We start from the raw sequence: 25,912 nt of genomic DNA on the forward strand, positions 1-25,912 counted from the left end.
GCTGGGGGGCATCCGCGGCGTGAAATATGCTACGGATGTGCTGTATATGACCCTACACTGCGTCCCGTTCATACTGTGTTTCTGCAGTGTAAGAGGTATCTGTCAGCATCACGTCAAAAAGAGTGTTGCTGACGTATACTGTAGCAGCTCCATTTATTTCTGAATGAGACTGCTACAGTATACATTGGCATCCCTTTTTTGACATGACAACAGACGCCTATACTGCAGAAACGCAGTATGAATGGGGACTATTCATATAATGATGCCCTAAAAGCCAAAGGGGGCTCCTCTCCTTCTTTGTCCTCACAGGTGGTCAGGAAACCAGATATGGCCTAAGTAGGGGTATTGCCCAGCCCGGGACAAACAGGGCGATAAAATATTTTGACGTATTTCCTCCATTTCAAAAGCGACTTACCAAAACTATGCCCCACAAATAAAGAATTTGAGGGGAAAAAAGTCAATTGCTATTTTTTCCACTGACTTTGAAATAATTCTAGCCACACAATAAGAGCTCAACGTATTCACTTTTGCCCTAGGTGAATACTTTAGGGGGTGTAGTTTCGAAAATGGGGTCACATCTGGGGGTGCGGTTTTGTTCTGACAGCTAGAATGCTTTGCAAGGTGAAGTGGGGCCTATAATTTGTATAATGATATCCTGAAAGCCAAATGGTGCTAATCTCCTTTTGGGTCCCACCATGTGGCCATGCAACCAAATATGGCCTAAGTGGGGGTATTACTGAACACGGGACGAAAAGTGTAATAAAATATGGGGCTCGTTTTCTACTTTTCAGATGCAATGTACAAAAAATATGTCCCACAAATAATGCATTTGTGCAAAAAACTGACTTTGTATCCATTCCAGCCACACAAAAAGGACTCAAAGTACTCACTTTTGGTCTAGATGAATACTTTAGGGGGTGTGGCTGTGGTTTGAAAAGATGTACTTTTCAAATTTTCTAAATTTCAAGTTAAATTGTTAGGCTTCTAATTAATTTAAATTGTTAAAAAATAAATTAAAAAAAATGCTGTCAAAATAAAGTAGACACCTGAAAGTATATGTTTCATAAACTATTTGGTCCCGGATGCTTTTGGGTTGTATTGCAGCCAGTGGCACAGGGAACCTCTCACGAGTAGAAGGAAAAATGGATTCAATAAATTTTGGATGCTAACTTGATGCAATCTGTGAAAAAGCTGAAGTTAAAGAGAGGATGGCTTCTACAAATGAATAATGATCCTAAACACACCTCGTAATCCACATGGGATTACATCAAGAGGTGTAAACTGAAGGTTTTGCCATGGCCTTCACAATCTCCTGACCTCAACATAATTGAAAATCTATGGATAGACCTTAAAATAGCAGTGCGTGACAGACAGCCCAGAGATCTCAAAGAACTGAAAGACTTTTGTAAGGAAGAATGGGCAAAGATACCTCAAACAAGAATTGAAAGACTCTTGGCTGGCTTCAAAAAGCGTTTACAAGCTGTGATACTTGCCAAAGGGGGCAGTACAAGATATTAACTCTGCAGAGTGCCCAAACTTTTGCAGACGCCATTTTTTTTGTTCTGTTATTTTGAAAGTGTAAATGGTGGAAATAAAATCTAACTTTTGCTGACATAAGAATGTCTAATCTGTGATTTGATGCCTTTTGGAGATTTTTCCATCTTTCTTTGGCTTCTTTATGCACATTAATACACATTTTTACCTGGGGTGCCCAAACTTTTGATCCCCACTGTAGCCCATTCAGCCTTATATGGCTTTAACATCTTGCCTTCTCCTTCCTTCCCGGATAGGATAGTCCACTGCATCAAATGCAAGGCACCGCTTACTAATATGTATAATTAATTCTGGGAGTGTCCCCACACAGCTGAATGCTGGCGCCTCATACAGTCATACATATGGGACCATTGGAGGGTGAGAGTCCCATTTACACCACAATTATTCTTATTTCACCAGTTATGCCCACCAGAGGGAGGAAGTGAGAATCCCGCAGTTTCTTCATGTAATCATTTTAGTAGCACTAAGTTGCCTTTTCGCCAAATGGTTGAACCCTGTCACTCCAGATTTGTCACTGCTGATAGGCCAACTGAAGTCCTTTTTTAGAGATTGACCGATTGGATGCTGAGAGAGACACTTTTTTTTCTCTTTGAGAGAAACCGGTGGAGAGTGGGTGGAGTAGTTCATTAGCAGCTGATAAATTGCAGCCATCTAGCCCTTTGCATTCACTTCCAAGCAGTGGAAGGGAGAGGTGGTGTCTGGTAACTATAAAAGAAAGTATACTAAGCGGTTGTCTGCGTTAGTGATTGTTAGTTTAATTGAAGTATATATATATTTTTTTTTTACTGTTGATTTTTGCAATCCCGTAATCTAGTATGGCCTCCATGTTGGAAAAGGCAGTCCAGTGTGCATCTTGAACAATGTATGCAATCCTTGTACAGCAGTTTAAGGGTGCATATTGTTGGGCGAGATGTGTGCAAGTTGTTCATTTGGAAGCCCAGATCCTGGATCTAGAGGAGGAAGGAGGGAAAAAGAAAGAAAGATACGGGACGCTCTCTGGCGATGTAAATTAGATACTTGTTGGTAGACAGACAAAGAAGGAAAAAACCACCACCACACCTGTGCGGTGGAACTGACCTCTAGCAGTTGTGCGATGGGTAAGGCACGACTCTGTCGTGGTGTGTGGTGGGCTGTAACAGCTTGCTGCTTGGTGCCCCTGAGGAGGGGTCACGGAAAAAGACAATTAAGGAATTAGAAGCACAGAAAAAACGGGGGTTCTGTCTCCCAAGCGCTACAGAGTAAATGAGTAAGGATGCCAATGGATACACAGGATTCTTTTTATTTTGTTCGTAAGTAAAAGGTAAGACTGGACAAAGCGTTTCGGCGTGTTTTCACGCCTTCCTCAGGTCCACAATAATAACTGGAAAATGCATACAGACAAATGTACAGTTTACATTATATTATATATATATCTCAATAAATATAAAAGTAAACGCCCCATTGCGGGGGAAGTTTTTTCATATATAAAAGGGTTTAAAAAAAAAAAAAAGGGTCTGACCACTACCACCCATAATCACCGAAATAGAAAGAAAAAGTCCAACTTCAAAAACAACAAGAAAACAATTAAAAACACTCAAGGAGAACCTCAACATCGGGCTGACAAAGGTGGAGGGATCGTCATTCAAGACAGGATTGATCAAACAGAATCCCTCCGGATCCTGTCGGACACCTCATACTATACCTACTACCGACCGATCCCTCTCCTTTATACAACAAAGAGTACATGGATCCTATCAATTTAGCTTACATGTAGGGGATACTCACCAAAAAGAGAGAAGCAATTCCTAACTATCAGCTCACCACAAACAGCGTTTTTTTACCATCTGCCCAAAATCCACAAGTGCACCAAGGAACCGCCTGGGCGACCCATCGTATCTGATATTGGCTCCCTTACAAGCAAACTATCCCATTTCATCGACTCAGTGGCAACACTGAGATGCAGTGACATTTTGGAGAGGAGTCTCGTGCTCACTGAGCAAGTACTCTCTGGGGTAGAGGTGGGGGAGGATAGTGGGACGGAGGTGCAGGACAGTCAGGCAGCTAGCTGGGTTACAGTTAGAAAACGGGGTAGAGGGAATAGTTTCAGGGAGGCTAGTCCTGATCTGGCACACCCCAACAGGTTTGCCCAGTAGGCAGATGAGGGGGATGCCAATTCAGAGCTAGCAGTACTGCAGCAGGACTCTGCCTCTGACCGCCAGGGTGGTATCTGCTCCAGTAAGGAGGGATGGAGGAGTGCAGGGCAGGCCACACAGGTACTGGTAGTGGGCGACTATTAGGGGGACAGACAGGGCGATCTGTCACAAAGACCGGGATTGCCAAATAGTGTGTTTTCTTCCTGGCGCTCGAGTTCGGCACATCACGGATCGGGTTGAAAGGTTGCTGGGTGAGGCTGGAGAGGACCCCGCAGTCATGGTACATATTGGCACCAATGACAAAGTAAGAGGTAGGTGGAGTGTCCTTAAAAATTATTTCAGGGACTTGGGCTACAAGCTTAAGGCAAGCACCTCCAAGGTAATATTTTCTGAAATATTACCTGTATCACGAGCCACACCAGAGAGTCAGCAGTAGATTAGGGAGATAAACTAGTGGCTCAGAAGCTGGTGTAGGAAGGAGGGGTTAGCTGTCGGATACCAGCTGTACCGTAGGGACGGGCTGCACCTCAATGGGGAGGGTGCAGCTGTGCTTGGGGAGAAGATGGCTAGGAGGGTGGAGGAGTGTTTAAACAAGGGACTGGGGGAGGGAACCTACAACAGAGGGGGAAGATAGAGTAGATAGAGGGGGGACTTCTTAATGTACTTGGGGTGGAGCGGAGGGAGGGGTTAGAAAAGTTAACAGGGATAGGCTTCATTGGAAGAAAAAACATACACCTTTGAATTGCATGATGACTAATGCCAGAATTCTGTCCAATAAAACAGAGGAACTGGAGTGGTTGATGTCTGAGGAAAATTATGACATAGTGGGTATAACAGAGACTTGGTTGGACGATAGCTTTGACCGGGCGGTCAACATTCAGGGTTACAGTCTATTTAGGAAGGATCGGCCAAAATGGAAAGGGGAGGAGTTTGTCTTTATATGAAATAGAGTCTGAAGGCCGCACTGCGGGAGGATATATGGGAGGTAAACGATAATTTGAAGTCATTATGGGTAGAAATATATGGAGATAAAAATTTATTCTGATAGGGGTTTCAATTCAATTATTGAGGCAAAAAAAGGCAGCAAATCAGAATGAGGTGATAATAATTGGGGGTTTTAACTATCCTGATATAAACTGGGAGACTGAGACCAGTGAGTCTCAAAAGGAAACCGGTTTCTGACTATAGCTAAAGACAAGTATCTGTCCCAAATGGTGCAGGGCCCGACCAGAGGGGGCATCCTACTGGACTTCATATTAACCAACAGACCTGATGGAGTAACTAATGTGTAAGTAAAAGGACACCTAGGAAATAGTGATCATAATATAACTTGTTCTTCAATAAGGGAATCTCTCGAGGGGCCACAAAATTAACTTTAGGGAAGCAAAATTTGATCAATTCAGAGAAGCCCTTAACAATATAAATTGGGATAATGTCCTCAAAAACAAGAATACTGACACTAAATGGGAGACTTAAATGGGCACTATCAGATACTGAAAATTTTCTAATGAAAGCAATTGCAAAACCTATTAGTTTTGCATGCTTTACAACATATCAAAAGTTTTTGTATTTCATACTGAAAAAGCCAGTCAAACAACTACCCCCCCTGCCTGCTCGGACACATACTAGTCCTGCTGTGTCCATGCGTCATCACCTATGCCATGGACCCACTTCCTTGATTGACAGCTGTGAGCGCAGGGCTCACAGCTGGAGGAAAATACCTCCCACTGTCAGCTTGTGTCCCACTACTGTCAGTAACGACAAGCTGGGAGTTGTAGTTTTGCAAATGCTAGGGGAGATGTGAGCAGACTGCATACTGGGGGAGGGGGCAGAGACCTGTACAGTGAGGCCACGCCCCCTACCTGAGAGGAATTCAGACTAGCTAAAGTAAAAGTGTAATAAAAAAATAAAATAAAGACGCTAGACACACAAAAAATAGATGTACATGGTCAGGATTAGGTGAGTGAAATATTTAAAAAAATATATGTTGGATGTGACGGGTAAATTCTCACTGTAAGAGGTATATACCTTATGGGAATAAAATGGTCAGAAATAAAAGAACCAATATGGATGAATAAAAATGTTAAGGGGGCAATAAACTACAAAAATAAAGCATTTAACCTACTAAAGCAGGACGGCAGTTAAAAAGCATTACAAAGCTAGAGAGAAAAATTTTAAATATGTAAAAAACAGATAAAAGCCACAAAAAGAGAGACAAAGACTCCTTGCCAAACAGAGTAAAACTAACCCCAAAGTGTTTTTTAACTATATAAATAGCAAAAAAAGGTTAAACTGAAAGTGTTAGCCCTTTAAAAATTGATGAGGAAGAAATTATAAACGGGGATCTGGAAAAAGCAAATAAGTTAAGTTCTTCTCCACTGTATTCACCAAGGAAAATGAAATGCCACGTGAAATACAGCGAGATAAGGTAAACTCCCCAGTACAGGTCACCTGTCTGACCCAGGTAGTAAAGCTGCCTACAAATTAAAAATATAGGCAAATCACCAGGTCCAGATAGCATTCACCCCGCCCCACCCCCCCACCCCTGTTCTAAAGTAATTAAGTAATGTAATAGACACCTATTTTTTATATTCAGGGACTCTATAGTAACAGTATCCAATATTTAAAAAGGAGTCAAAAGGTGACTCCCGGAATTATAGACCTGTTAGTTTAACCTCCGTTGTATGCAAATTGTTTGAGGGTTTTCTAAGGGATGCTGTTTTGGTAGTATCTTTATAAAAATAAATGTATGACTCCATATCAGCATGGCTTTATAAGGGATCGGTCCTGTCAAACTAACCTGATCAGCTTTTATGAGGAGGTGAGCTCCAGACTGAATCAGGGGCAATCGCTGGATGTCGTATATCTGGATTTTTCCAAAGCATTTGATATGGTGCCACATAAAAGATTGGTGCATAAAATGAGACTGCTTGGACAGGGGGAAAAGGTGTGCGGTGGGTTAGTAACTGGCTCAGTGATAGGAAACAGAGGGTGGTTATTAATGGTACTTATTCTGATTGGGTGACTGTTACTAGTTTGGTACCACAGGGGTCAGTGTTGGGTCCTCTTCTATTAAATATATTAATTAATGACCTTGTAGAGGGGTTGAATAGTAAAGTAGCAATCTTTGCAGATGATACTAAACTCTGTAAAGCGGTAAACACTATAGAGGACTGTTACAAATGGATCTGGATAGGTTGGAGGTTTGGGCTGGGAAGTGGCAGATGAGGTTCAACACGGATAAATGTAAGGTTATGCCCATGGGGAAGAAAAATCCGGGCTGGGATTATGTATTAAATGGGAGAACACTTGGGATGACTGACGTGGAAAAGGACTTGGGAGTCTTAGCTAATAGTAAATTTAGCTGTAGTGACCAGTGTTAGGCAGCTGGTGCCAAGGTAAATAAAATCATGGGGTGCATCAATAGGGGCATAGATACCCACGACAAGGAAATAATTCCACCACTGTACAAATCACTAGTCGGCCCACACATAGAATACTGTGTACAGTACTGGGCACCAGCGTACTAGAAAGATATAGTGGAGCTGGAGAGGGTTCAAAGACGGGCAACCAGGGTAATACGGGAAATAAGAGGACTACAGTACCCAGAAAGATCAGAATTAGGGTTATTTAGTTTAGAAAAAAGGCGGCTTAGGGGAGACCTAATAACTATGTATTAATATATCAGGGGACCGTACAGAGATCTCTCCCATGATCTATTTGTACCCAGGACTGTATCTATAACAGGGGAGGCATCCTCTACATTTCGGAAAGGGATTCTTTACTGTAAGAGCAGTGAGACTGTGGAATTCTCAGCCTGAGGAGGTGGGCATGGGTAACTCTCTAAAATAAATTTAAAAGATGATGCATTTTTGGAGAACATCATCACAGGTTATGGATTCTAGATCTAAAACTCCGTAGGGACTCATTTGGGTTATAGGTTGAACTTGATGGACTCAGGTCTTTTTTCAACCTTATGAACTATGTTACTGACTCAGGCGCAAAGCATTTTCTTCAGAAATGGAAATCCTTTATTGTTACTTACTTTGACTCTCAGGGGATCACTGCGATTGTTCGACCATTTAGATACACCTCTTGGTATGGTGTGGAATCTCAGAGGTTCCCTAGGGGCTTTGAGTTTACCGGATATTTAATATAGTCTGCGTATTTGCACTTCAATAAGATTGTTTTTACTTTAGATCCCCTGGAAGTCAGAGGAGCGATGGCTGAGGCTGACTGCAGCTATAGCAGATATAGTTTTTTTTAGGGCCGATACCGATAATCGGTGGAGGTTAGGGCCGATAGCCGATAACTTATACCGATATTCCGGTATAAGTTATCGGCTATTTATCCCCCCGCGACACCGCTGCAGATCATTGATTTAAAGCGGGCGCTTTAAATCAATGCACTGCAGTGGCTTTTGCGGTGCCATAGGCCGCCGCCACCTGCTTCTCTCCCCCAACCTGTCAGGGTGGTCCAGGCCATCCTTCCTTCCTGTAGTGTCTGGCGGCATTCCGGGTGGAGGGTGAACCGGTCCGGGCTGTCCTTCTCCGGGGGTCATCTTCTCCACTCCGGGCAGGCTCCGGCCTAGTAACGCAGCATAGACACCGCTGCACAGTGACGCCCGTGCGCAGCGACGTACCTGACGTCACCGCGTAGTGGCGTCTATGCAGCGTAATAGGCCGGAGCCTGCCCGGAGTGGAGAAGATGACCCCCGGAGAAGGACAGCCCGGACAGGTTCACCCTCCACCCGGAATGCCGCCGGACACTACAGGAAGGATGGATGGCCCGGACCACCCCCATTACGGGTAAGTTAAAAAATTTTATTGACTCGGAGGGTGGGGGAGGGGCCCGACCAGTATAGCGGTATGGGCAAAAATCCATACCGGTATACCGCCCAGCACTACGGTGGGGGGTGCAACGCGGTGCGGTGGGTCGGGGGACGGTCGCGGTGCGGCGGGTCGGGGCATTATCGGCAAGGTAATTGCCGATACCGATAATGCCCAAAATAGTGATTATCGGCCGATAATATCGGCCATACCGATAATCGGTCGATCCCTAGTACTCACTTGTATTGTTTGGGACCTAGGAAGCAACCTTACTATGTTTCCTTCTCTTCCTGAGATATACTAACCTTTTTCCGAATGACCATATTATGGCGACTGAGGACATTTACTAGTAGGAACACCATCTCTTGTTCTTCAGGGACGATAAGTGATTGCTTCCTTTTTGAGGGGGGAGGGGGGTTATTTTTATTTTATTGTATTGAATTCCTTTCTTGCTATGGATAGATGTCTCTTGCACTTTATACCTTGTCATGGTTTTTACTTTTGTCCTTACGGATCTTGCACTTTTATATTGTCCAGTTTTCTGTTTATTGAAAAATTTCCACACATCGCAATACAACGTGTGTTTTTATTTTGGTTTAGATTAATTTATTTTAAAAAATAGGGGCCATGTCAACTTTCATGGGGAGGATATATTTACAACTATTGCATTTTTTTTATTATTGTTGAAATTTTTTTTTACACTTTTTTTTTTTTTTTAAATCCCCATAGGGGCTATTTCCTGCAGTCCTTAGAATGAAAACACTTAAATGCTGTGCTATAGTACAGCACTGATCAGTGTTATTGGCACTCTGCTTCTCTAGCTTGCAGAACAGGGCTGGAGAAGCAGACCACCATAAGAACAGCACGGTGTCAGATAGAGATGAGCGAAGTTACAGTGATTCGATGCCGAGCCGAGAAGTTCGTGACGAATCGAATCACTGTAACTTCGCTCCTCTCTTGTCAAGTAGGGACCCCTGAAAGCTTAGGGTGCCCTGAGTCTACGAGTGTTATTAATATGCCTCCCACTACAGAGATATGAAGGTTTTTGTACCCTATCTGAATGTCCGTGAATATGTTAAATGGACATACCCTTCATTACACTATTGAATGCTGATGCTGCACGGACAGTTAGTGAGCAGGCATGCTGGAGCCGGGTGTGTTACTCAAGAAGCAAGATCTCTCATACCATCCTGCAAGTGTAGGGGGATGATGGGGGTAGTAGTACTTCCACACACCTTTTCCGTTTTGAGCCCCCCATGTTTTAATCCCCAGAGATGAGCAAGTGCAGCATCAGAGGACGTAAATTTATGCCCTTGGTGTCCAGTAATTAAAGGGGTATTCCAGGATTTTTTTTTATTTGACTATGCTACAGGGGCTGTGAAGTTAGTGTGGTTCATAATATATAGTGTCTGTATCTGTGTGTGATGGTTTTCTCACAATTCTTCTGTGATTTTCAGCATACAAAATGACTGTTGTCTAAGATTTTTCCCAGGTTGCAATGCAGCCGAGACCTGACCTCACTAGTCAGCTGATGACAGTGAGACCATCAGCTTCAATGGGTGGAGGGATCAATCTGCAACTAATGCAACAGTTGTAGGCACCCTGATTGAAAACAACAAGTCTTTTGAATGGATGCAGCTCATTTATGTTTCAATGGGTGGGGTGGCTGATGCGTGGGATGAAAATGGAATTATGGGATTTGTAGGCAAAAGAAGAAAAGTCAAACAGGAAATACCAGTTCACAAACAGCTAGCCACAGTATTATGGTAATCTCACAGCATAGCCATTTAGCGCCAAGACAAACGCAGATCCTTCCTAAGCATGTCCATTTCTGTCTTCCAGGTACTTACTAAAATTACCTTGTGGTGGATAACCCCTTTAACACACCAGGGTGTAAGTGTACGCCCTGGAGCATTAAGTGACTTTGAAGCATGCGCAAGAGTTGCGCTCACTTCATAGCAGTGAGTGCCGGCTACTATCAGTAGGCTATTGATGCTAAGTACTGCTATTGATGCTAAGCTTCAATCCCGCAGCTCCCTGTCACTAAACCTTTAGACGGTGTAATCAATGCAGATCACAGCTTCTAAATAAAATTATACATCCATGCTAAATAAATTACACATCCAGGCTAGCTCAGTGGGCTCATCTAACCCCCATAACCACATCGCAGAGATTCGATGAGCCTAATATAGCCACAGAGTGTCCCCTTCCAGGCTTAGTCAGGTTGTATGAGTGAAGTGCCGATCTAAATACAGTGTAATGACTGCATGTAAAAGTATTTTTTAATTGCAGTTAAAAATCTCCTCACCCCTTTTTTTTTTTTAATAAATTGTTTTGATATGTGAAGTATCCAAAAATTTGCAATGAGTTTATTTTTTTAACCCCTTCACGTCCCAGGACGTATGCATATGTCGCAGTTGCCAGCATGCTAACGCAACTGGACGCATGCATACGTCCAACGATATCCTGCTCAGCCGATGCGCTGCAAGAGATTGCCAGCAGGACCTGACTGTCAATCACAGCCAGGGCCCCGCCACAGCTGCTGAGACCGGGGTCACGCCGATCTTGGCATGATTAACCGCACAGATGCAGTGATCAGTCCTGATCACAGCATCTATGGGACTGACACGGGTAGAGGGCTTCCCCTGTTCACCAATGGTAACCGTGCAATATGATTGTGGGATCTCCTTTGTTGCCATGGCAGCAGAAGGCCAGCTGATTGCCTCCTGTCTGCCTAGTACAGCAGCCTGTGAGGTCCACACAATGGTGTTGAATGAAAAAAAAAATATATATAAATTAATAAAATAAAAAAAGATATTGGTCAGAAAAATGGATTTGTTGTGAAAAGTAAAAAACATAAAAAGCTATATAAATAAAAAATAAAATATAATAATAATAATAATAATATGAAAAAGTAAGAAACATTAAGTTATATAAATTGAGTATCGCCATAATCGTACTGAGCCACAGAATAAAAATAAATTTTTACTGTACAGTGAATGCCATAAAAAATGAAAAGTAAAAAAATACATTTAGCTCTCTGATGAGACAACCTCTAAACTAAAACCGCTTTTTAGTTTATGTTCTATTTCCTAAGTAAAATGCTAAACTTTACTGCACTAACTTGTCATTTTCCAGTAACTTGTGCTTAGCAGTGAATTAATCTGAAGTGCATGTTTGCGTATGAAGGTGATGGGGCAGAGCTGTCATTACAACTCCAATCTTTAGGCTAGCTGAATGTATTTGAGGTCACATGACTGACCAATCAGCTACTAAATTAATTAACCCCTTGGTACATAACGCTATACAATGCTAGCACCAGATAGCTTGTGTATTATGCATAGTAACACCACTGATGCCCTTACAATGGCAGTACTGGTGTAAAAATGGGTATCAATCGTTAATAGAAAACTGAAGAAGGTGGTCACAGATCTGTCATCTGTGTATACATATTGGTCCCTGCCAAAGGAGAAGTAATGAAGCTTTTTATACTTGAAGAGCTGTATACTGAAGAGCTGACAAGTGTCCACTGGGCACTGCTGAACCTAGGAAGTGCCCTAGGCTGCAAACCCTCCCCCCTGCCCTTAAATGATAACTCCAATGGTCTCCTGCATATGAGAACAGGGAATGAAGAATAGAGAAAAAGCTTTGCTCAGCTTATTATTATACTTTAGTTCTGCATACTACACCATACTGCTTATACATGTTCTGTGAACCATACTCACCAAGCACTACATGGGGAGAGCCACTGATGAAGCCAGAGCTTTTGCCCAATATGCTGTGTTTCTCTTCCGTGCATTTTACCTTGGTTCGATCTCGCACTTTGTGCTTTCGAGATTTCTTTTTGGGCTTTGCACGTGTAGGGTTAAAGTTCTGTTTGGCCTCTTTGGGACAGTCTGTCTTTAGAGGGTGGCCAAGCCTCTCAGAGGCTTCTTGGCCTTCACAGTCTTTGTGTTGTGTGTCAGTGCTGGAGTCTGAAAGAGGTTCATGGGGGGGTGGTAGGTGGGAACTTGAGCTGACTGGATCCACACTTGGAGGCAACGTTGGGGGAGCTGGTGAATCCTTTCCATTGGAAGAATTTAGCTTTCCATTGAAGTTAGGTTGTGATCTGTGTGTGAAGTGGGAAATGCGTGGCTTCTTGTTGGCTAAAGGGTCAATGAATTCTGGGTTTTGTTGAGGTCGCTTCTGAGGGAAGACCAAAAAATAAATAAGCGTTCAGTCAATTGACAATTGTAAAATTCAGAATGTAATGGAAACACTAGAAATAACTAATTAATTATGTTGATCAATCCACATAACGCCAGTATTACTCTGCTACAAGTAGAGCCATTTTAATTGTACAACACTTAGGCTGCCACTAGATGGCATTGCTTTAAAACATCCACATTAATAATGATTTCTCTCCTTTTGAGAGAAATTATGGAGGTCTCAAAAGTAGTAGCTAAAAGCAACTAACCCTGTGTTTCCCAACCAGGGAGCCTCCAACTGTTGCAAAACTACAACTCCCAGCTTTTGGCTGTCCAAGCATGCTGGAAGTTGTAGTTTTGAAACAGCTGGAGGCACCCTGGTTGGGAAACCCTGAACTAACCATTTCTTTTGGATGTGCAAAAAAAAACAAAACATTGAAAGCCTAAAACTATGATTTTGCGCCATAAGTTAGCATATCATTTATATTAATTGGTAAATGCTAAAGAACATTTATGGGATGTAATAACATGAATACATGGAAGAGTCAGAAAGAACAGCTCCTACTGAGCATATATAGGGCAACTATGACAGGAACCCCAAAATAAGCAGCAATGTTAATATAAGTAACCCCTTATGTCATTCACATTTGTAAAGATTTCAGAAGGTTCTAAAAATTGAGATCTAAAACAAAGCTGGTATTATGGAGGAAGAAGGTTTCTACCAGTAATTGCAAATAAAGAACATTAACCAGTTTCTTCTTCGATGGTTGACAAACTGCAAAAAATGAACAGCAAAGTTGGGCTCTGTTCACATTTGCCTAGGGGAGGTCTTAAATTCTGCCTTATTTCACATGAAGAATATGGCTGAAGTAAACTGAGCCCTAGGTGTTTGGTAAAGATACGCTTTAGTGTCCAGTTAAAAGCATAATAACTGGGTAACCATAAGAGAGGGTGTGACAAGCCAAATGCGTAGCAATCATTGATATCCAGCAGATGTAAATAGCTGTCCACAGGAGCCAGGCTCAGCAGGAAGTTGAATCAGACCCCTAAGTGGTTGGAGCCAAGTCCTGTAATCCTCAGATGATTCACATCCTGTAGTCATTTACAGCCATGAGCAGATGAAGCAATACTAAGCTCCTTCTAGTGTACAACTTCATCCCAAATTCTCCACATCATATGCAGCCTCTGCCAAGCACACATTTAAAAAACAGTGGCAGACCAGTTTTCAGTCCGCCAATAAAACCGGATACGGTCCAAAAATAAGCTGATCAGAGTCACTATTTACTTCGTTCGGCTCATTCAAAGGAAAGGGGTACGGTGCGGATTCGTCAGCCGTATTGCACAAGCATGGTTTGAATGTACCCTTACAGGTGGGTTCTGTAGCTGGAGATGCCCTAAATCCTGGTACTTAGTGCTGCCACAGTAGGAAACATTCCAATCTAAAATGGTAACAGTTTGTAACATAGGTTGAACTCGATAGGCTTGTCTTTTTTTTTACCTTATAAACTGAGACCCTAATGTATAGGAAAGTGGAGCTCACAAAAACACACAACACGAGGTTAACTGTGACCCGGGAGGGAAAAATACGAAAATGACTAAATAATAAAATAATCACAGTTCAGTGTTCTACCCACTAGGGGTATATGATGGAAATCAGATGCAAGAATGGTATATAAAAAAGGAAATATTTATTTCTCTTCTCAAAATCTAATTCACATAAATATATACCGTATATACTCGAGTATAAGCCGAGACCCCTAATTTCAACCCAAAATCCCAGGAAAAGTTATTGACTCGAGTATAAGCCTAGGGTGGGAAATACATCATCCCCCCCTGTCATCATCCAGACCCGTCATTAACATCCTCATCATCATCCCCTTGTCATCATCCCACACATCCCCCCTTCATCATCCCCTTATCATCCCACACATCCCCCCTTCATCATCCCCTTGTCATCATCCCACACATCCCCCCTTCATCATCCCCTTGTCATCATCCCACACATCCCCCCTTCATCATCCCCTTATCATCAAGCACATCCCCCTTCATCATCCCCTTATCATCCCACACATCCCCCCTTCATCATCCCCTTGTCATCATCCCACACCCCACCCCCCCCCTTCATCATCCTCTTCTCATCATTCGCCCTCAGTGGTCTTCAACCTGCGGACCTCCAGAGGTTTCAAAACTACAACTCCCAGCAAGCCCGGGCAGCCATCGGCTGTCCGGGCTTGCTGGGAGTTGTAGTTTTGAAACCTCCGGAGGTCCGCAGGTTGAAGACCACTGCGGCCTTCGACATCATCCAGCCCCCTCTCACCCCCTTTAGTTCTGAGTGCTCACCTCCGCTCGGCGCTGGTCCGGTCCTGCAGGGCTGTCCGGTGAGGAGGTGGTCCGATGGGATAGTGGTTCCGGGCTGCTATCTTCACCGGGGGCGCCTCTTCTCCGCGCTTCCGGCCCGGAATAGAGGCGTTGCCTTGGCAACGACGCAGAAGAACGTTGGCAATGAACGCACCTATGCGTCGTTGTCAAGGCAACGTGACTATTCTGAGGCCGGGCCCGAAGCGCTTAGAAGAGGCCTCCCCGGTGAAGATAGCAGCCCGGAACAACTATCCCACCGGACCACCTCCTCACCGGACAGTCCTGCAGGGCCGGACCAGCGCCGAGCGGAGGTGAGTACTGTACAGAACTAAAGGGGGGTGAGAGGGCAGTGATTGGTCTTCAAACAGCCGTGTGCCTGTCGGCGTCTCAGATGTAACTCGCGGCTGTGAGCTGGAGAGCTTCCGGTGACTGCGGTCAGCTGATTGCAGGTCAGCTGACCGAGATGTGACGTTAGATGGAAGATGATCGTTCCGTCAGGTTGAAAATAGCTTGTGGTTAGCGGTGGTGGTCTCCAATGGCAACAGACCTCAATAGTGGAGAAATATAGCTGGTGGGAAGATGTAGCTTTCCCTTTATCCACAACTTTGATAGAACTGGTAGAAATGATGGTCAACCCTTGGTATCCCAGTTAGGCATCCAAATTGATAACGCACAATGTAAACGGCATTCATGTGCAAGAACAATAGCTGCAGCAAACTAGTTTCACCAAACGTGTTTCGGGGAATTAGAAATAAAGTCAGAACCCCTTCCTCATTGGTGCATAAATGAAAGTCTAACATGGCATACATTTTATACCCTCCTCAATCAATCAGGTTTACATTTGCATGGGAGATCCCAAAAAACTGGTGTGGATCCAAGAAAAAGAAGGCAAAAGGAATATCATAAGGTTATTCCTATATGGAACTTAAAAGGTGTGAACATTACCCTTCAAGAATGTGTTAATATAGTGACATGTGTCAATTAATATGTCTCTGATAATGTTTAATATGTCGCTATACTGACACATTCTTGAAGGGTAATGTTAACACCTTTTAAGTTCCATACAGGAATAACCTTATGATATTCCTTTTGCCTTCTTTTTCTCGGATCCACACCAGTTTTTTGGGATCTCCCATGCAAATGTAAACCTGATTGATTGAGGAGGGTATAAAATGTATGCCATGTTAGACTTTCATTTATGCACCAATGAGGAAGGGGTTCTGACTTGATTTCTAATTCCCCGAAACACGTTTGGTGAAACTAGTTTGCTGCAGCTATTGTTCTTGCACATGAATGCCGTTTACATTGTGCGTTATCAATTTGGATGCCTAACTGGGATACCAAGGGTTGACCATCATTTCTACCGGTTCTATCTAAGTTGTGGATAAGCTACATCTTCCCACCAGCTATATTTCTCCACTATTGAGGTCTGTTGCCATTGGAGACCACCACCGCTAACCACAAGCTATTTTCCACCTGACGGAACGATCATCTTCCATCTGACGTCACATCTCGGTCAGCTGACCTGCAATCAGCTGACCGCAGTCACCGGAAGCTCTCCAGCTCACAGCCATGAGGTACATCTGAAACGCCGACAGGCACACGGCTGTTTGAAGACCAATCACTGCTGGATAGAACTCCGTACAGGACCCGCAGCCCCGGCGTGGAGCGGTGAGTGGCACATAGTGCCAAAATTAAGCCATCTCTGTCTTAGACTTGTGGTTCTATCGATCAATCAACGAGTGCAATAGTGGACACTGGTGGGACTTATCCACTCTGCTGTTATTGATACGGGACTGTGCATCCTAATACCTTATACGGGACAGTGCATTTTGACAACCTGCTTTTTACCCTAAGTGACATTGAGTGATTGAACTATACCCTATAGACTTGATATGTTTGTCTTTAGGTGGATTACTCTAGTTGTTTCTATAGGTGAATCCTCTCAGGTGGATGCGTTCATTTTTACTAGGTGGACACATTATATACACATATTGCCACCTTTTATGATCCATGTATGTTTATATTTTGGTCCATGTTGTTTAAACACGAAAGGGCCCTGCGTAAAACATTTTATTATATATTAATTTATGTGAATTAAATTTTGAGAAGAGAAATAAATATTTCCTTTTTTATATACCATTCTTGCATCTGATTTCCATCATATACCCCTAGTGGGTAGAACACTGAGGACTGTGATTATTTTATTATTAAGACCCTACTGTGTTGAATCAGAGGAAGGAAAAAAAAAACATGAAGTTGATGCCAATTGCCCCCTGACAGAGGGAATTCCGTTTCTGACTCCAATATGACATCAGAATGATATCAGAATAAATGGCTGGATAAACTTCTATCTACATAAATCTATTATCCATAACCTGTAATATTATATTTTTCCAGAAAATCATTCAGGCCCCCCATGAACTTGTTTATTGAGTTCGACATCACAACATCATAGGGCAGAGAGTTCTATAATTTCACTGCTCTTACAGTAAAGAATCTCTGTCTGTGATGATGGTTAAACCTTCCTTCCTCTAGACGTAGAGGATGCCCCCTTGTCATGATTACCGGCCTAGGTATAAAAAGATCACTAGAAAGATCTCTGTAGTGCCCATGCATATATTTGCACATTTAGATCAGATCACTCCTAAGACGTCTTTTCTTCAAACTAAATAACCCCAAGCATGATAATCCTCTCGTACCATTATTTATCTTTGTCTCCCTCCTCTGTACCTCCTCCAGTTCAGCCATGTCCTTCTTATATACAGAGCCAATCACAGCCCATTACAAACTGAACTGCTCTAGGCTCATGATGTCATGCCTGCTGGGGAATGCCCCTTTCCAGTCTGTGGAACTGTCTGGGACTTAACAGAATATACAGCACAGTATCAAAAGTAATAAAAATACAGCACAGTTTCAAAAATAATAAAATAAAGGTGGGGGTGGTTTATCATGCTGGGGGAGTGAACTGGGAGGATTAAAACAGTTATTAAGATTAAGATTATGACAGGTACTGTTTTAACCCCTTGGGGACGGAGCCCATTATGACCCTAAGGACGGGAGCATTTTTTGCAAATCTGACCACTCTCACTTTAAGCATTAATAACTCTGGGATACTTTTACTTATAAATTTGATTCAGAGATTGTTTTTTGTGACATATTCTACTTTATGTTAATGGTAAATTTGTGTTGATAATTGCATAATTTCTTGGTGAAAAATTCAAAAATTTGATGAAAAATTAGAAAATGTTGCATTCTTCTAACTTTGAAGCTCTCTGCTTGTAAGGAAAATAGATATTCCAAATAAATTATATATTAATTCACATATGATATGTCTACTTTATGTTTGCATCATGTTTTTACTTTTGGAAGACATCAGAGGGCTTCAAAGTTCAGCAGCAATTTTCCAATTTTTCACAAAATTTTTAAAATCGGAATTTTTCAGGGACCAGTTACGGTTTTAAGTGGATTTGAAGGGCCTTCCTATTAGAAATACCCCACAATGACCCCATTATAAAAACTGCACCCCTCAAAGTATCCAAAATGACATTCAGTAAGTTTGTTAACCCTTTAGGTGTTTCACAGGAATAGCAGCAAAGTGAAGGAGAAAATTCAAAATCTTCATTTTTTACACTTGCATGTTCTTGTAGACCCAGTTTTTGAATTTTTACAAGTGGTAATAGGAGAAAAAGCCCCCCAAAATTTGTAACCCAATGTCTCTCAAGTAAGGAAATACCTCATAGGTGTATGTCAAGTGTTCGGCGGGCGCAGTAGAGGGCTCAGAAGGGAAGGAGCAACAATGGGATTTTGGAGAGTGAATTTTGCTGAAATGGTTTTTGGGGGGCATGTCACATTTAGGAAGCCCCTATGGTGCCAGAACAGCAGAAAACCCCACATGGCATACCATTTTGGAAACTACACCCCTCATGGCACGTAACAAGGGGTCCAGTGAGCACCACGCAGGTGTTTGACGACTTTTCGTTAAAATCGGATGTGTAAATGAAAAAAAAAATTTTTTTTCACTAAAGTGCAGTTTCTTCCCCAAATTTACCATTTTTACAAAGGGTAATCGGAGAAAATGCCCCCAAAATTTGTAACCCCATCTCTTCTGAGTATGGAAATACCCCATGTTAGGACATAAAATGCTCTGCGGGCGAACTACAATGCTCAGAAGAGAAGCGCCATTGAGCTTTTGGAAAGAGAATTAGTTTGGAATGGTAGTCAGGGGCCATGTGCGTTTACAAAGCCCCCTGTGGTGCTAGAACAGTGGACCCCCCCACATGTGACCCCATTTTGGAAACTACACCCCTCACAGAATTTAATGAGGGGTGCAGTGAGTATTTACACCCCACTGGCGTTTGACAGATCTTTGGAACAGTGGACTGTGCAAATGAAAAATGTAATGTTTCATTTTCACGGACCACTGTTCCAAAAATCTGTCAGACAACTGTGGGGCTTAAATGCTCACTGTACCCCTTAATTCACTACATGAGGGGTGTAGTTTCCAAAATGGGGTCACATGTGGGAGAGAGGGGGTCCATTGTTCTGACTAGAGATGAGCGAACTTACAGTAAATTCGATTAGTCACGAACTTCTCGGCTCTGCAGTTGATGACTCATCCTGCGTAAATTAGTTCAGCCTTCAGGTGCTCCAGTGGGCTGTAAAAGGTGGATACATTCCTAGGAAAGAGTCTCCTAGGACTGTATCCACCTTTTCCAGCCCATCGGAGCACCTGAAAGCTGAACTAATTTATGCAGGAAAAGCCATCAACTGCCGAGCCGAGAAGTTTGTGACGAATCGAATTTACTGTAAGTTCGCTCATCTCTAGTTCTGATGCTATGGGGGCTTTGTAAACTCATGTGGCCTTCAATTCCGGACACATTTTCTCTTCAAAATCCCAATGGCACTCCTCCTCTTCTGAGCATTGTAGTGCGCCCGCCGAGCACTTTACATCCCCATATGGGGTATGTTCTTACTCAGAGGAAATGGGGTTACAAATTTTAGGGGGCTTTTTTCCCATTTTCCCTTGTGAAAATGAAAAATGTAGGGTATCACCAGCATTTTCGTTTTTTCATTTTCCCATCCAAATTTAATGAAAATTCGTCAAACACCTGTGGGGTGTTCAGGCTCATTATACCCCTTGTTAAGTTACGTGGGGGTGTAGTTTCCAAAATGGGGTCAGATGTGGGTATTTATGTTTTTGCGTTTATGTCAGAACCACTGTAAAGTCAGCCACCCCTGTGCAAATCACCAATTTAGGCCACAAATGTACATAGTGCGCTCTCACTCCTGAGCCTTGTTGTGCGTCCGCAGAGCATTTTACACTCACATATGGGGTATTTCCGTACTCAGGAGAAATTGCGTTACAAATTTTGGGGGGCTTTTTTTCCTTTTACAGCTTGTGAAAATAAAAAGTATTGGGCAAAACCAGCATGTTAGTGTAAATTTTTTTATTTTTTTTATTTTTTTACACTAACAGGCTGGTGTAGCCCCCAACTTTTCCTTTTCATAAGGGGTAAAAGGAGAAAAAGCCCCCCACAATTTGTAGTGCAATTTCTCCCGATTACGGAAATACCCCATATGTGGCCCTAAACTGTTTCCTTGAAATACGACAGGGCTCCAAAATGAGAGAGCACCATGTGCATTTGAGGACTAAATTAGGAATTGCATAGGGGTGGACATAGGGGTATTCTACGCCAGTGATTCCCAAACAGGGTGCCTCCAGCTGTTGCTTAACTCCTAGCATGCCTGGACAGTCAGTGGCTGTCCAGAAATGCTGGGAGTTGTTGTTTTGCAACAGCTGGAGGCTCCGTTTTGGAAACACTGCCGTACAATACGTTTTTCATTTTTATTGTGGGGGGGGGGGGGGGGGGGGGGATGGACAGTGTAAGGGGGTGTATATGTATTGTTATATCCTTTATTTTGTGTTAGTGTAGTGTTTTTAGGGTACAGTCGCACTGGCGGGTTACGGTGAGTTTCCCGGTAGAAGTTTGAGCTGCAGCGAAACTTGAAGCAGGAAACTTACTGTAAACCTGCCTGTGTGAATGTACCCTGTACGTTCACATGGGGAGTGGGGGCAAACCTTCAGCTGTTTCAAAACCACAACTCCCAGCATGCACTGACAGACCGTGCATGCTGGGAGTGGTACTTTTGCAACAGCTGGAGGCACACTGGTTGGAAAACCTTCAGTTAGGTTCTGTTACAACTCCCAGCATGTACTAATCGCCGAAGGGCATGCTGGGAGATGTAGTTATGCAACAGCTGGAGGTTACGCAACTACAACTCCCAGTATGCTGAGATAGCTGTTTGCTGTTTGGGCATGCTGAGATTTGCAGTTTTGCAACATCTGGAGGGCTACAGTTTATAGACCACTGCCCAGTGATCTCCAAACTGTGACCCTCCAGATGTTGCAAAACTACAAATCCCAGCATGCTCAGACAGCAAAGAGCTGTTTGAGCATGCTAGGAGTTGTCGTTTTGCAACATCTGGAGGGATAGAGTTTAGAGACCACTTTATAGTGGTCTCAAACTGCAGCCCTCCAGCTGTTGCAAAGCTACATATTCCAGCATGCCTAAACAGCTGTCTGGGCATGCTGGGAGTTGTAGTTTTGCAACATCTGGAGGGCTACAGTCTCAGAGTGTAGCCCTCCAGATGTTGCTAGGCAACTTACCGGCTTCCGTAGGATCCAGGGAGCCGTCTTCTGCCGCACAACGTCGCCACCCGCCGATCACCGTCGCCCGCAGCCTCCGGAGGGGTAAGTGGACCTTCGGTGTTCGGTCCCCCGTTCTGCCTCGCCTATTGTGGGTGGGCAGGACGGGGAAAACGAAAGTAAACCCCTCCGCCCCGATCTGCTATTGGTGGTCGCGTCTAGACCACCAATAGCAGGCATAGAAGGGGTGGCACCCCTGCCACCTCACTCCTATCCCTTCAGGGGGATCATAGTTGTCTTAGACAACCGCGATCCCCCTTCTATTCCAGGTCACCATAGACCAGTAATGACCCGGAATCGGCGCAAATCGCAAGTGTGAATTAACTTGCGATTTGCGCCGATCACCGACATGGGCGGGGGGGGGGGGGGGGGCTAATGACGGGCGTATGGATACACCCTTCGTCCTTAAGTACCAGGACGCAAGGGCGTATCCATACGCCTTTGGTCCCCAACAGGTTAAAGCCCATGCACACTATGGAATTTCTGAGTGGAGAAATTTCTCTTTAAAATGCCAAGTCCCATTGCTGATAATGAGACTCCGCTGCACAGTGCACAATACTAAATTTCAGCAGTGGAGCTGTAATTCATCTCCCGATAGAACAAACATGTTCATTCTTTCAGTGTAATACAGAGTGAAATGCATTGCAGGATATGGAAACCAGCCTTGTCTGCACGGTCCTGGTGTCAACTAATTCAGTTGGCGATGGCTGCTCTTGTGATCTCCAGAGTGGCCGTTGCTGACATTTAGTTGACGCTAGGACTGCCAGACATCTAAATCAGTTTTAAATGGCTGCCCTCAATTCTGTAGTGTGCATAGACCCTTAGACTTCTTTTGGATAAAATGCAGAGTTAGAAAGGAAATGTTCACATCAGAAGAATTAGAATACTATATCTGCTGACTCTTGTTGACCTACATGGACACAACAAAGAAGCCTTAACTTACCTGAGGGCAGGGAGTAGAGGAATTCACATTGTCTTTGGGGGGGCTTAGAGGAGCACCGTCACCCCCTGATCCAGGATTCTGTGGTTGGCAGAGCTTCCTTTGGAAAAAAAACAGCAGCCAATGAACAGAGCAAATAAGCTGAAGTGCTATGGCACAGAAAGACCGCTACCAAGTGTAACAGGCACAGACCTAAATGTGCACCCTAGTCAGATGTGTTAAGCATTTTATGTATTTAACTGTGGAGGAAAAAAACGGGGCATTCTTGGACCAGTAGTATAATGTACATCAGTGTATCCTAGGTGTGAATATTACAGCTCTAAGTGCTATCCAATGTTCACAACATGTCCTGTGCCTAGTGGCACATTTATGAAGACAGCAGGTAATACAATCTACATCATTTTAGTTTATTGTCTAGAAACATAGGAAACTAACTGCAAGATTAAGTTTTAGATGTTGTATTAAGAACAAACTTCACCACTTTCGGCTTTAAAATCTAAGTCTGCAAAGAAATTGCCACCAATCTGTAGACTTAAAATCCCATTTCAAACAGAAGAATTTAGTGCAATGTGAGGTCAGGAGTGTACCAAGCATGTCACAGTACAAAGTGAGCAAATGTTCTGCTTTTGGTCTCAGTCACAAGACAAATATGTAGAAGGAGGCTTCAACGGAGGACGGCGATCTGAGCGTGGCGCTGGACACAGAGCATCAAACAGGTGGATAAAAGCAATGGTAGTTTATTCTCCCATCATGCAATGTGTTTCACTGCAACAGCAGCTTCATCAGGCATAGTTAGAGACACATGGACAGTGAATTTATCTGGAGAATGGGAGAGTGCGCCAGGGGGATGAGCCCCAACGGACCAATCCAAACCCAGGCATATAACATTTTACAGGTAAATCCGTATAAAATAAATTAGTCACCGAATCCATGAGATACATGGAAAAAACTAAAAGAGAAAAAAATAAATATATATTATATATATATATATATATATATATATATATATATATATATATATATATTATATATATATATAAAAGATAAAAATCTGTACCGTTTCCAAAAAGGAAATCTTAAAATCAGTTATCACAATAGGCTGCATAGATGTACATATACAACAAGACCATATGTATAAGAATAGAAAAATATAAAGAATATAAAAATATAAAGCATAAGAAATGTCATGATTAGAACAGGAGCACAGAGAACTAACGTACGTTCTCTATGGTCTTGTTCAAACCATGCGGCATTAACATAGACAAAGTAAAAATCCAATAAGACTCACGGTTAATCAAATGCTGAAAACGATTGGGTCTGTCCAAAGGGACAGACTAAAATAACCAAATGCAAGGAAGATATGTCATTATCATGCACTAAAGTAAAATGACGTGAGACGCTATCTAATGTGAACTTGTTCTTAATATTCGAACGGTGTTTGGACATGCGACAACGAACTGTTTGAATTGTACGTCCTACATATTGTAGATTACAACTACATGATAATAAATAAATTGCATATTGAGTATTGCAATTAAAATTTTGGTTAATATTAAAGATTTTTTTGGCATAAAAAAAGGAAAATTTATTGCTTAAAGAATCCATCATATTGCAACATAGGCAACGAATCTTGTTGCAGGGTGAGCATTCCTTAATCAAAATGTTTGGCGATGCATCAATAGATAACATATTTTTTAACCTACTATGAGCTAGTAAATTTTGAAGATTTTTGGATCTTCTGTATGTAATCCCCGGTTTGGTGGGGACTATATCCTTGAGTACTAGATCATTGAGAATAATGTGCCAATTCCATTTAAAAATGTTATGTATGAGGGGGGGGGGACTGCTCTATTGTAATTTGTGATGAAATTATATTTGAATAGATTATTACCTTTTTTCTGTGAATTTTTTTTGTATATTGGAAGAGACAAGACCAATCTGTTTCTTATTTTTCACTCTATGATACTTTGATATTTTAGGTATTATAGGCAGTGAAACGCGTTGCATGATGGGAGAATAAACTACCATTGCTTTTATCCACCGTTACCGGTCGGCTGCGGACACTATACCTATATGTGCTCACTATTGTTGTGTATGCGGCTACACAGCCACGGTAATGTGAGCGGTTATTATAGCAATTACGTGTACCTCACAGGTTTATCTTTTATTACACCATGGAGCGCTGTATTTCTTTTTTGTTATACAAGACAAATATGGCTGGATTTTAGCCCAACAAAAAAATTGGCAGAAATTTAATACAATATTATGTATATATAGCTACTAATGGTTGGTCTAAATTTAACAATACAGCTATAAAGGTGACAGATTTATCAAAAAACCTGAGCCCCTGTGATAAACCTGGTCATTTGAAAATTGTATTTGCAGTATTAGTTGCGAATGATGCATACTTCTCATGTACATAATCTGCTGCGGATTTCATTCGAAGGATGATACGGCAATTCTAAAAGTCTGCAGCGTCAAATCTAAAGCTTGAATTCCACAGCAGATTATGCATGTGTGAACCCAAAAATGGATGTCCAACAGTGATATCCATTACTTATAAAAACTAACAACAAGTGTTTAATGGATTTGACTTGGTGTGGAAGAGTTTAACTGTGAGCTTTTTCATGTCAAGTCCATTAAACAAAATCACATTTGTGGATGGTACTGGATGCATCTGTCACAAACTATTTAATATAAATATTTTGGGAGCCTTACATGGTGTGCATGTTAAAAGAAGTTCAAAATCGCAGTGCAAACCTAGCCTAAATTTGTATAAGCCAATCCTCCCCTAAACCACATACAAGTAAAAAAAAAAAAAAAAAAAAAAATGGAAACCAGTGGGTCCCATAGGATTGTAGTTAGATACTAAGAGATAAAATCTACATTTTCTTCTGGGCTCAATAGATCTGAAATGTTCCAAGCACCTGCTAGGGCTGGTTCACATAACGTTTTCTCCCTTCCCGGAGCGCATACGGCAGGGGGAGCTAAAACTTTGCGCTTCCGTATGCGCTCCCGTATGTAATTCATTTCAATGAGCATGCCAGAGTGAAAAGTTCGGTACGGTTAGCTCATTTTTGCGCCGTATGCACTTTTACAACCAGACCTAAAAAGCGCATACAGCGCAAAAATGAGCCGACTGGACCGAACGTTTCACTCCGGTTGGCTCATTGAAACTAATTACATATGGGAAAGCATACGAA

At 42.6% G+C, this 25,912-nt stretch overlaps 1 protein-coding gene across 2 annotated transcripts in view; it reads right to left on the minus strand.

Annotated features, from left to right (window-relative positions):
• ELL (elongation factor for RNA polymerase II) overlaps positions 1-25,912 on the minus strand; it is a 107,002-nt gene that overhangs the window by 11,028 nt on the left and 70,062 nt on the right. For both annotated transcript variants that reach the window (XM_056574424.1, XM_056574434.1), the window contains exons 7-8: positions 22,713-22,809; positions 12,241-12,700 (exon numbers count right to left, since the gene is read on the minus strand). In XM_056574424.1, the coding sequence (XP_056430399.1) occupies positions 12,241-12,700; positions 22,713-22,809 (557 nt within the window). The remainder of the gene's footprint in view (positions 1-12,240; positions 12,701-22,712; positions 22,810-25,912) is intronic.

The sequence above is a fragment of the Hyla sarda genome, chromosome 1, assembly GCF_029499605.1.
Source record: "Hyla sarda isolate aHylSar1 chromosome 1, aHylSar1.hap1, whole genome shotgun sequence".
In the NCBI taxonomy this organism is placed as follows: Eukaryota; Metazoa; Chordata; class Amphibia; order Anura; family Hylidae; genus Hyla; species Hyla sarda.